The sequence below is a fragment of the Aphidius gifuensis genome, linkage group LG5, assembly GCF_014905175.1.
Source record: "Aphidius gifuensis isolate YNYX2018 linkage group LG5, ASM1490517v1, whole genome shotgun sequence".
Classification (NCBI taxonomy): Eukaryota; Metazoa; Arthropoda; class Insecta; order Hymenoptera; family Braconidae; genus Aphidius; species Aphidius gifuensis.
In genome coordinates, this window is record NC_057792.1 from 7,615,316 (window position 1) to 7,627,919 (window position 12,604).

General features: G+C 29.9%; 3 protein-coding genes and 1 non-coding gene across 4 annotated transcripts; 1 reads left to right on the forward strand and 3 right to left on the reverse strand.

Annotated features, from left to right (window-relative positions):
• Nucleotides 1-1,424: 1,424 nt before the first annotated feature.
• Nucleotides 1,425-1,585, reverse strand: LOC122858516. Its single transcript, XR_006374304.1, has one exon. It is a non-coding gene; the product is annotated as a U1 spliceosomal RNA (small nuclear RNA).
• A 239-nt stretch (nt 1,586-1,824) lies between these two features.
• Nucleotides 1,825-3,405, reverse strand: LOC122856326 (probable protein phosphatase CG10417). Its single transcript, XM_044158014.1, has 3 exons — nt 3,260-3,405; nt 2,120-3,043; nt 1,825-1,986 (listed from the first exon to the last, which is right to left on the reverse strand). Exons 1-3 carry the CDS (start codon nt 3,368-3,370, stop codon nt 1,825-1,827), a joined length of 1,197 nt encoding a protein of 398 aa, XP_044013949.1. The 5' UTR covers nt 3,371-3,405.
• Nucleotides 3,406-4,294: 889 nt separating this feature from the next.
• On the reverse strand, nt 4,295-8,310 carry LOC122856327 (probable protein phosphatase CG10417). Its single transcript, XM_044158015.1, has 5 exons — nt 8,200-8,310; nt 7,755-7,984; nt 7,113-7,698; nt 6,860-6,977; nt 4,295-4,329 (listed from the first exon to the last, which is right to left on the reverse strand). Exons 1-5 carry the CDS (start codon nt 8,308-8,310, stop codon nt 4,295-4,297), a joined length of 1,080 nt encoding a protein of 359 aa, XP_044013950.1.
• Nucleotides 8,311-10,310: 2,000 nt separating this feature from the next.
• On the forward strand, nt 10,311-12,285 carry LOC122857467 (histone H3.3-like). Its single transcript, XM_044159645.1, has 4 exons — nt 10,311-10,675; nt 10,773-10,821; nt 10,916-11,085; nt 11,172-12,285. Exons 1-4 carry the CDS (start codon nt 10,422-10,424, stop codon nt 11,341-11,343), a joined length of 645 nt encoding a protein of 214 aa, XP_044015580.1. The 5' UTR covers nt 10,311-10,421; the 3' UTR covers nt 11,344-12,285.
• Nucleotides 12,286-12,604: the final 319 nt, after the last annotated feature.

Here is a 12,604-nt window from a genome sequence, read left to right on the forward strand (position 1 = left end):
CGCCATCTTGGTCAACTCGAATAAATAGCTTTTACGTTGCAGCAATTGCGTTGTTAAATCAATATCTTTTTTATTTATTGATATAAACCCTGGTGGAAATATTTCTCCGGAATTGCTCTGGATTGCTCCGGATTACTCCGGAATTGGCTCACTTCGGAAAAATACGAGAAATCCGTAGCAATTCCAAAATACTCGAATTCCTGCACCCGTATTCAGAGGATGTTCTCATTAGGGACGCCCTAATGAGAACATCCTCTGAATACGGGTGCTGTGTAAAATGAAAGAAAATAAACGACCAAAAAATTTTAATAGGCCAATTTCGGAGCAATACGGAGCTTTCCGAAATTTTACGGAGTATTTCCGAAACTTTACGGAGTATTTCTGGAATTTTACGGAGAAATTATTTCCACCAGGGGAAAGCTGAAATTTTCAGAAAAACTTCATGTCACACTAATAAACAAAGTTGTCACTTAAAAGTATTTCGGTCATGAAATTTCCTCGATACTTTTTTGCGCCAAAGTGTAACAAACGTAGTTTTCGTCGCGTATTAAATAAAAGTTTTCTATAAATAAACAATGAACGCAAATTGAATTTCTATCATTACTAAATTAATGCATCGCTATATTGTACTAAATGTATATTTAAAATTCCAAAATGATTCAACAATATTTCAGAAATTTATGACGAGTCATATTTGAAAAAAAAAGAAAATTTAGCCCGTAAATTTTTTTCCTTTTTATTATTTATTTCGTTAAATAATAATTTAGAAAAAAGTTTATTTGAAAAAAAATGTCCCTCTTATCTTTCTTAATAAGGCGTAATTTTTTTTTCTCAATTCAGCTCCGAGCGCTCAAGCCTTTCTTCCATCTGAACCCTCATTTTATCGCGAAATAACAAAAAGTCACATGAAAAACGAAAACATAAGTGTCCTACAGAACACTAAAAAGTTAGTGTGATTACTACGTTTATCAAAAACGTCATCATATTTATTAATATTACTTAATAAAAATAATATATACAGATATGAATATTGTATAAAATATAAATATATTTATATAAATAAATAAACATAAATAGAAAAAGTTAGTGTGTGCAGTTTGCGTGTGATTCCTATAATTATATTATCAACCTGTCTCAATATACCGTAAAGCACCTGTTGCACGTGTTTATGCTACATCATATGCACCTCAATATGTTCAAACAGTACAAAACTGGTAATTTATAAATGATGATCAATTATATATGTAAACGAAAAAAATAAATATATTATTTTGGCAAATTTATTTTTCTTATTATTTTAATTGTGAGAGTTTGATATAGTAATGAATAATTATGCATTATGATATAAATTAATTCTCGGAATGAAATTAATTTTCAAAAAACATCCGAATTATCAATATGGAATATTAACTAAGAGTAGATTTTGATAGCACGAACGCAGTCCCGACTAGACCAAAAATTATACGCTCGCGAGATATCCACATTAGGGTATAGCTATAGCTCAACCGTATATAGTGCAATGGAATAGCCTCATTCTGGAAGAACCGCCTTTATGATCACTGTATCCTCTGCGCCAAGTAAGTATGCTTACAAGCTTGTGTTACTGAATTTAATACTGTAATGATTTCGATTTCAAGTAATTCTCATAATTTACAAAGAAACTACAAAGTTTACGTCGTCATCAGCCAAAGCTGTTATTTAATCTATAAAATTGTAGTAGGAAAATAAAACGAGAAAAAAAAACACATTATTATTGTAAAAATAAAAAAATGTTTTTAAATTTTTTGAAATACAATTATTTTTATCACCTAACGTTGCTATTTTTTATAGATTTATTTCTTTCTTGTTTGTACCTTCAACTTCGTTATTGTCAATATTATTTTCGGGAATCGGTGTTAAATTTTTGAATTTAACAATGATTGCTGTCATATTGTCACAGCCTGTGCCGTCACCAAGTGAGTCTGGAGCTAAGCAATGGTCAAAAAGCTATAAGTTAAAAAACAAAAAAAAAAAAAAAAATTATTGATTAATAATAATAGTCATTAATTATTTGCTATAATGCTTCAAATTCAGACAAGATTATATAAACATTTATTGTAATGTAAATAGTGTATCTTACCTCTTCACAAACTTTGGAAATATTATCTCCAGCATCATTGATTCTCTCTTTGACGAACTTCACTACTTCAGAACTAGACATACAATTCCAAATTCCATCACAAGCCAAGATAAGAAATTCATCTCTTTTTGGATCAATTAAAATATGTCTAATATCAGGAAGTGCTGAAATCATTTGATCTTCAGGTGGAAGTTCTGTATTTTGTTTGTATTTATGATCACCAATTGCTCTTGAAAGATTGAGATTGCCATTGATTCTTCCCTGCCAAGTTACTACACCACCAGCTTTATAAATTCTTTTGCTTTCTTCTGTATCTGTAGGTTTATGATCCAAACTGAGCTCAAGTGCTTTACCATCACGACATAAGACACATCTCGAATCACCAGCATTTGCAACATACAAGTTTTCACCATGAAGAAGTGCAACAACAGCAGTACAACCTGACGTTGAGCCTGGTTTTTTAGATGAGATGTACTTATTTTCAGCTTCATCATCATCATCGTCATTGATATCACAACTTGATTCATTTTTACCATTAACTTCAGCCTCAACTTTTGATGATATTTGTTCATCAACATCTTCGGAACTTTTAGGCAATTCTGACTTTACTTCTTTTTTATCAACAGTAACTTCACTGACTTTATCGGAATCGCATGTTTCAACTGTGTCAGTATCAGATACTTTTGTTTTTGCTATTTTTTTCAGAATTTTTATGATTTCTGGTTTTTTAAGCGTCGCATCAAAACCGAGGAAAGCATCAATCAAGGCTTGACCAACATCACCACGTTTATAAGCATCGGTTTCCTTGATAAATTGAGGCAACTTTTGGGAACAATAATGAGCAACTTCATGACCACAATGGCCATCATAAACAGCAAATAATGAGGCATTGCGATCAAAGTTTATGCAGCAATTGTGAGCATCCTGAAAAACATTTACTAATTTTAATTTTCATAAAGATTGGATGATTCGAACGAGGATCATTCAGCGCATGCGCGAAAGTGTATGGAAAGTTTGCGTGCGTACACGCTGTGTGACCACGTGGTCGTGATCTTCTTCTGCCAGTCTCACTTTAATACTAATAATCAACTGGCAACTATATTATTTATTTAATATGATAAAGTAAATGTTAATATCTACCTCTTGACTGTCTCTCCATCCTTGCATAGAACTCGCGCCAAACACCACATTCTTTCCTATCTCGTGAGTCGAGATTTTTTTTGTTATCGGCTTTGAAAGATATGACCCCATGTTTTTCAATTTCCCGCTAATTTTGTCTAACTGTGAACCCACTTATATGACTGAAATTAATAATATCAACTTTATATACTAATTCGTACAACTAAATTAAGATCACAATGAAGATTCAATATGCTTGTAGGAGAAAATATTCAACACAATTCAGCGGGATGTAAATAGTTAGAATTTACAGAAGCCGGGTAGCCACGTGCAGCACTTAAATATAATAGAAGCTGAACTCTCACGTGCTCACGTCAAGAGAAAGAAACGAATCTGTGGGCTTGTCGGTACAGTCACGTGACGTGATGGGTTTGTAAAATACCGTGTAATATACCGTGTAAATTTTAGTAATTTACACACCTTGGTTTCTTACATGCAGTATCTTACATAAAGTTCGCTGCGCCGCTTTACATCAACCATAAAACATTGATTTTACAGTTGGTAATTTGACATTTTTTAAATTCATTTTGGCGATAGGCTGAGAAATTAAATAGATTACCACGCAATTTATTCAGTTTTATTCTTTTATTAGCTACATTTGTCATATTCAATTGAAAAGCTACGCTGTTGCAAACTGACTTTTTTCTGACTGCGCATTTAACTGCGCATGCGCAAAAAAAAACACAAAAAAAATAAATACACAAAAGAAAGAACCTACTAACAAACAACCTAGGGGACGTTCCAAAAATCACTCGGAAACCCGGAAGTTCAAGTTTGTGATCATAGAAAATTTTTAATATTTTGTTGTGGTAGACATGATTTTTTGTTCATGTATTTTTATAGGCACAAATATTTAATTATTAATAATGAGGGCTCAAACTCACGACAAGCAACATTTCGCTTGTAAACATGGCCGACATAATTCTGAGCGATCTGAGCATGCGCAAATCCGTGAGATAAGTCCGTGATATAATTTAAATCACGGAGGCACTGTGTTTATATGCAGTGTAAATAGTCAGCTGTCAGTAGTGCTACAAAAATAAAAACCAAATAATTATAAAAACATTTGGGCATGACACCACATTACACAAAAAAATATATAAACGAAACCTTGAGCAAAAGTGTTCAATTAAAAAAGAATTTAAAAAATACTCCAAAATTTAATCAAAACATCAATATTGAGATTTTAATAAGGTTATATTTATTTATTTTTTGAACCGTGACAATAGCACAGCTCATACTGAAATCACGGATTCGCACATGCCCAGTAGGTCCGTAGGAACAGCGGCCATGTTTACAAGCGAAATGTTGCTTGTCGTGAGTTTGAGCCCTTAGCGGTAATATGGCCGATTTCAATATGGCTGCTGTTTTCAATATGGTGGTGCATCAGAGCATGCGCAATTTGTAAATTCCGTGGTTTGAGCACTTTTTGTCGACTTCCGTGACTCAAATTTTGACTGTTCATCTGAGTCGAATAGTACAATTAGAGTCACGGAAGTCAACAAAAAGTGCTTAAACCACGGAATTTACCACCGCCATATTGGAAACAGCAGCCATATTGAAATCGGCCATATTGCCGCTAACTTTAGCGGTCCCATGAGTTCGCACCCTAACTTTAGCGGTCTCATGAGTTCGCACCCTGAAAACACTTTTCACAACTGTAATAAGTAACAAAAGCAAATATCATATGCAATATGGCTGTTTTTGTTGTTTACAATATCTACAGTAACCTCTAGTTACTTTTAAGTTTATATTTATCACTATATTTTTTCGTCTACTGCGCCGCTTCCGCGTTTCTGAGTGATTTTTGGAACGTCCCCTAGAGAACGCAGGTGGTTTTTCAGCTACTGCGCGTATGCGTGGTCATGATGCGCAAAAAAAAAAGTTGAAGAACGCTGCTAATATAAATATATATTTCAGTGATTTTAAAACAAAAGCGATACAAGTCAAGTCACGCACGTTACCGAAATATTGCAACGCCCCTCGATTAAGCGGTGATCATATAGCGATACCCATACCGTACGTTTTTTTGAGGCAAGTTTTTTCTCCTGTATTTCTAGTCTTCTTGAACGTATGTATCCGAAGAAATTAAATAGTCATTTTAGCTTAGAAATTTATTTTTTATTAAGATTTGATACCTGGCTTTTACTGACTTATCTTTTTTATTAGATGCGTTCTTTCGTCAATTTTTTGTTCACACATCATGACCGCGCATTAAAATTTTCAAAGTTTATATGTGTGCGTTACACACACTCACAAAGACTTGAAAACTCACGTGCTTTTTCAGCTTCTGCGCAAATGCGCGGTCATGATGCAACAAAAAAAAATGCGCCTGTCATGCAAACTTGATGAGAGAACAGTGGCGTCGAACAAATAATTCTTAAAAAATAAAAATATGGCTGATCCAGCCCTTCATGTCCTACGCTGTTTCAAACTGACTTTTTTCTGACTGCGCATTCAATTGCGCTAGCGTGAAAATAAACGAAAAAAAATAAATAACAAAAGAAAGCACCTATTATTTGATAAAAAAAATCGAGAGTATGCTCATTGGAAAGAGAGGCATCGATATACATAGTGAAACTATTTTAAGTTTTTTTTAAAAACAAATAATTAGAAAACTATTTAATATAAATTAAAAATGATGACGTCACGGACCACTGACTTAATTTAAATACTTATACCCCGTATGAGCGCTGGCGCTTTAAAAAGTTAGTATCTTCAAATTATATCGCGATATAAACAAAAATGTACAAGAACAAATTAAATATCAATAAATTAATTACATAGAAATTAATTTAAATTAAGGTAATAATTAAACACCAATAGTTCTATTCAATGATAAATATTAATTTAATGTTCAATTTAATGAAGTTATATTATAAAGATATCATTTGATAGATTGTCGAATTATTTTTGCTGATAAAAAGTCTCTCAATATTCGATAGACTATAATAAATACTTGTATCGCAAAATTATTTAGTAAATTCAGATCTCAATCGAGATGATAAAGATTATGAGAGACCATTAAATATATCTTTTGATAAACTGGTCAATTTGATTTTGGCTGATATCAAGATCTTTCAGGTTGAATGAATCATCGAAAGTACCTGGCTCAAGGTTATGGAGTTCATTCAAATTTAAATTTAGGAAATAAAGTTTTTGTAGACCGTTGAATATATCTTTTGATGAATAGTTTGACTGTTGTTGCTAATGTAAAGCTTGGAAAGATTCCGTTAAATTATTGAAATGAAAAAAAAAATTGTATGAAAAGTACACGTTACAACTGTTATTTTATTCAAGTTTCATCATCATCATCATCATCGTCATCATCATCACTATCACTCTCATCATTATCATCACTATCACTGTCATCATTATCATCATCATTATCATCACTATCACTCTCATCATTATCATCGTCATTATCATCACTATCACTGTCATCATTATCATCGTCATCATCACTATCACTGTCATCATCACTATCACTGTCATCATCACTATCACTGTCATCATCATTATCATCATCATTCGAGCTAGTTTCAGCCTTGTTAGACACACTGATTCCTGCTATTTCGGGAATCTGTGTTGAATTTTTGAATTTAACAATAATTGCTGTCATATTGTCACAGCCTGTGCCGTCACCAAGTGAGTCTGGAGCTAAGCAATGGTCAAAAAGCTATAAGTTAAAAAATAAAAAAAAAATAAAAAATTATTGATTAATAATGATAGTCATTAATTATTTGCTATAATGCTTCAAATTCAGACAAGATTATATATAAACATTTATTGTAATGTAAATAGTGTATCTTACCTCTTCACAAACTTTGGAAATATTATCTTCAGCATCATTGATTCTCTCTTTGACGAACTTCACTACTTCAGAACTAAACATACAATTCCAAATTCCATCACAAGCCAAGATAAGAAATTCATCTCTTTTTGGATCAATTAAAATATGTTTAATATCAGGAAGTGCTGAAATCATTTGATCTTCAGGTGGAAGTTCTGTATTTTGTTTGTATTTATGATCACCAATTGCTCTTGAAAGATTGAGATTGCCATTGATTCTTCCCTGCCAAGTTACTACACCACCAGCTTTATAAATTCTTTTCCTTTCTTCTGTATCTGTAGGTTTATGATCTAAACTGAGCTCAAGTGCTTTACCATCACGACATAAGACACATCTCGAATCACCAGCATTTGCAACATACAAGTTTTCACCATGAAGAAGTGCAACAACAGCAGTACAACCTGACGTTGAGCCTGGTTTTTTAGATGAGATGTACTTATTTTCAGCTTCATCATCATCATCGTCATTGATATTACAACTTGATTCATTTTTAACATTAACTTCAGCCTCAACTTTTGATGGTACTTGTTTATTAACAGTAACTTTACTGGCTTTATCTAAATCGCATGTTTCAACTGTGTCAGTATTAGATAAAGTTTTTGCTATTTTTTCAGAATTTTTATGATTTCTGGTTTTTTCAGAGTTGCATCAAAACCGAGGAAAGCATCAATCAAGGCTTGACCAACATCACTACGTTTATAAGCATCGGTTTCCTTGATAAATTGAGGCAACTTTTGGGAACAATGAAGAGCAACTTCATGACCACAATGGCCATCATAAACAGCAAATAATGAGGCATTACGATCAAAGTTTATGCAGCAATTGTGAGCATCCTGAAAAAACATTTACTAATTTTAATTTTCATAAAGATTGGGTGATTCGAACGAGGATCATTTAGCGCATGCGCGAAAGTGTATGGAAAGTTTGCGTGTGTACACGCTGTGTGACCACGTGGTCGTGATCTTCTTCGCCCAGTCTCACTTTAATACTAAATCAACTGGCAACTATATTATTAATTTAATATGATAAAGTAAATGTTAATATCTACCTCTTGACTATCTCTCCATCCTTGCATAGAACTTGCGCCAAACACCACATTCTTTCCTATCCCGTGAGTCGAGATTTTTTTTGTTATCGGCTTTGAAAGGTATGACCCCATGTTTTTTAACTTCCAGCAGATTTAGTTTAACTGTTAACCCGCTGGCATGCTGTTAGATCGACACATTGAAAATTGACACGGGCTAGTTAGACACATAAAATTTTCACAAATAAAAAAGACACAAATTAGTTAGATACAAATTAAAATGACACAAATAAAATATCGTATTATCGGACATTAATATTTTATTATTTTATTAGACACACAAAATATTTCACACATAATTACCTGATAATTTAATGACCATATAAATCATTATACATTATGCACATTAGACATGAAACATTTAGTGCCATTATTGAAAAGATGGTTTAAATTTTATCACGTAAACAAAACTTCTCGCTAAATCATCAACAAATTATTGTCATAATTTAAATGTATTAATCGGACACATAATATTTTTAATATTTTATTGCATCACAAAATATTAAACTCAGCAAAATCTGACACAAAATAATAAAAATAAAATATAATAGACACATATTAATCTTATTTTGACAATATAAATACGACAAAATATTAGACATATAATATGTAGTCGAAATTAGACACATAATATATTGACAAGTTTTAATCAGACACAAAATAGAACGACAAAATAAAATTGTTGTCGGACACATAGATGTTTGAGTTCACATAGACAAATCGTCTATCACAGAGTGTTGTAATTTGAGAGATAATGTATGTTTTTCTCTTTTTAAATGCTCAACGTATTAAAAATTGAATTGATTTAATTAGATTACATAATTAATTGCGAAAATAATTGAATAACATAATTGAAAGACAAAGAATATGTGATATTTAATTATGTAATCTAATTAAATCAATTCAATTTTTAAAACGTTGACCATGTAATAAGAGAAAAACACATACAGTGCCATCTCTCATTTTTTTTCTGTATTACCAATATAGACGAAGGTTCATGTGGGACTCAAACTAATCTATGTGTCCGACTATTACAATTTTATTTTATTTGTGTCGTTCTTTTATTTTAATGTGTCCGATTAAAGCTTGTCAATTTATTATGTGTCTAACTTCAACATTTTTATATTTATGTGTCTAATTAATTTTTGTCGTATTTTTATGTGTCAAATATAAATTAATATGTGTCTATTATATTTTTTATTAATTATTTTGTGTCGAATTATTTTGTGTCTAACTATGAGTATAATATTTTTATGTGTCTAATAAAATATTAAAAATATTATGTGTCCAATTAATTCATTTAAATTTAATTTGTGTCGTTTTAAATAGTGTCTAATTTATTGTGTCGCTCTTTGAAGTTTTTTATTTTAATGTGTCCGATTATTACGTGTCGATTTATTATGTGTCTATCTTCAATGTTTCTATTTTTAATGTGTCTAATTTATTTTTGTCGTATTTTTATGTGTCTAATAATAATTTATATGTGTCTATTATATTTTTTATTAATTATTTTGTGTCGAATTATTTTGTGTCTAATTATAAGTGTAATATTTTTGTGTGTCTAATAAAATTATTAAAATATTATGTGTCCGATTAATACGTGTGAATTTAATTTGTGTCGTTTTAAATTGTATCTAACTAATTTGTGTCTTTTTTATTTGTGAACATTTTGTGTGTCTAACTAGCCCGTGTCAATTTTTAATGTGTCGATCTAACAGCATGCCAACCCGCTTATGACCGAAATTAATAATAATATCAACTTTATACACTCACTCGTAAAACTAAATTAAGATCACGCAATAAAGATCTAATATGTTTTGTAGGAAAAAATATTTAACAAAATTAGGCGGAATGTAAATAGTTAAAATTGACGTAAGCCGGGTAGGGACACTCACGTGCAGCACTGAAATTGAAATATAATAAAATCTAAAACTATATAAAAGCTGAACTTTCGCGCTGAAACTCAAAAAAGTGTCGCCGAGAGAGAAACAAATCTGTGGGATTCTTGTCCTTGTCGCTTGTCGGTACAGATACGTCAACTACAGTTGAGTTGAGAGTTTGAGACTACTGAAGTATTATGTAACTTTTATTATTGTATAGCATTGTTTAGAAATTTAGAATAGTGCTGTACTAGTTTGTACTTTGTACTTTGTATATACGTTGTATGTACAAGATTCAATGTGCGCATGCGTGAGAGAAAAATACTAAATACAGTAGTTTATCGCGACACGTCGGTGCATTGGCTATTGGCTAAGCAAAGGAGTTCACCTTCCAGTTTTATTATTTATATTTCAGTGTGTGGTCCAGTGGACCTTTTTCTGTCCAGTTTCACTCTAGACACATTCTGTATAAAATATTTAAACTACCGCATTTTTGTTCTAGTATTGCTATTTTATCTGTCAATAATTCACAAAATGGTGAGAAGAAAATCAAGTACAAGGTTAGTAAAGGTTATGTTTTTGACAACTGTTGCTCTTAAATTCAATGTTTACATATTGAAAATAATACCAATTATTTTTTTTTTTTGACATATGCAGTTCAAATAGTAGCAATACATTCATACCACCAAAAAAAAAAGTACCAAACGTATGTATTTTTTATTTATTATTTATAATCTTAAATGATTTGTTAACTAATAAAATTTTAGTAAATATTAAAATATTGATATTTATTTTTATAGACAAGTGTTTTAGTTGGTGGAAAAAAAAAAAGAAAAAAACCAGGAGTCAGAGCACTCCAAGAAATAAGACAACTAAGAAGGTCAACAAACCTTTTGATACCAAAACTAACTTTTTCAAGATTGGTCAAAGAAACAGTTCATTATATTTTTCCAAGACTAGATATAAACAGGTAAACATTTGATTTTAAAAACTATTTTTATTAAACAAATATACCTATATATTTTTTAAATTTATAATTAACTTTTAAATTTTTAGAATGCAAGCTACTGCATTAGAAGCATTGCAAGAAGCTGCTGAAATGTATTTAGTACAATTCTTTGAAGATTCTATTCTTCTAGCATATCATGCTAAACGAGTTACCCTAATGAAACCAGACTTAATACTCATGAGAAGACTGAGAGGGCGAGACGATGTTATTAACAGATAAATTTTTTAAGCTAATTTTCCATCAGTAACATAAGAAAGCTTATTTTTTATTAATTTTTAATGACTAAAAAATTAAATTGACGAAACAAAAAGAAGGTTTAAAACATAGTATGAAAACTACTATTTGGAGTAATAATTTATTTCAAGTAAATATTGTTAAATAGGCTAAAGAAATTTGGAAAAAAAAGCATTATTTATTTTTTTTTCATTCATAATAAACGTTCTATTTATGTACATATGTAAAAGAGAAATGACTTATAATCAAAACATTGAAACATTACGTGAATTTTATTCAAAAATATTTCATTAATGTTGAACCTTTGGTATAAATAAAAAATAATAGTAAATTCTTAGTTCTTTGTTTATAAATTTTTAAAATGCTCAATCTTTTTTTTTTTTTTTAATATATAGTATTTAAATAATGATGGCCAACTAGAATATCCAAATAAATAAAAAGTATAATTAATAATTTATTAATAATAAATAATAATTAATAATGTTAGCTAATAAATAATAATAGAAAATTTTTTATACTGATTTAATTTTTGTATTTATTATTAAGTTTATAAGTGAATAATTAACAAAAAAAATAATCAAAGTAAAAGTCAGTTGTAATAAAAGTATAGCTGCCTTTTCTATATATAGAAAAGAAAAAAAATATATAATAAATTTAACATATTAAAAATTAACTAATAACTATTTGATAATACAATTATTTTTACAATATATATATAAGTATATGTGTATACATTTTTTATGTATAAAAATCATCTATAAATTTCGATTTCGTCAATAGTAATATTAATTGTATATGCAACATCACATACGTTATTTATGTGCAAATAAATCTAATAAGACACAATTGTTATTCAACATTTTTTGAAGAAAATCATTTATATAAAATTTAAAGTTAGTTACCTAGGAATTTTTAGTATATTTTTTTTTTTCTATCACTTATTGATGAGAGATTTCATCTTTTTCATACATTTGTTTATAAAATTTTGATTTTTTTGTTGCTCATTGATAGTCATGAGTATTGTCAAAGGTTCTGTAATATTATCAAAATTTGAATTACAAGATGAAACTGATTGATTTTCGTCAAAATTAATTTTACATATATTTTTATTTGTTAAATTTTCTATATCATTATTTGAATTTATATTTAACATATTATCATTCAATGAACAAGTCGATTTATCACAGTGACTTGAGGATGAGTTTAATGAATTACAGGACATTGTGTTATTTAATTGTTCTGTTTT

Coding starts and splice junctions, on each gene's coding strand:
- LOC122856326 (XM_044158014.1), bottom strand. CDS start 3,370: ATGGGGTCATATCTTTCAAAGCCGATAACAAAAAAAATCTCGACTCAC. Junction 3,044..3,259: donor GATGGAGAGACAGTCAAGAG/GTAGATATTAAC, acceptor AATGTTTTTCAG/GATGCTCACAATTGCTGCAT. Junction 1,987..2,119: donor TTTCCAAAGTTTGTGAAGAG/GTAAGATACACT, acceptor TTTAACTTATAG/CTTTTTGACCATTGCTTAGC.
- LOC122856327 (XM_044158015.1), bottom strand. CDS start 8,310: ATGGGGTCATACCTTTCAAAGCCGATAACAAAAAAAATCTCGACTCAC. Junction 7,985..8,199: donor GATGGAGAGATAGTCAAGAG/GTAGATATTAAC, acceptor ATGTTTTTTCAG/GATGCTCACAATTGCTGCAT. Junction 6,978..7,112: donor TTTCCAAAGTTTGTGAAGAG/GTAAGATACACT, acceptor TTTAACTTATAG/CTTTTTGACCATTGCTTAGC.
- LOC122857467 (XM_044159645.1), top strand. CDS start 10,422: ATGCGTGAGAGAAAAATACTAAATACAGTAGTTTATCGCGACACGTCG. Junction 10,822..10,915: donor CAAAAAAAAAAGTACCAAAC/GTATGTATTTTT, acceptor TTATTTTTATAG/ACAAGTGTTTTAGTTGGTGG. Junction 11,086..11,171: donor CCAAGACTAGATATAAACAG/GTAAACATTTGA, acceptor TTAAATTTTTAG/AATGCAAGCTACTGCATTAG.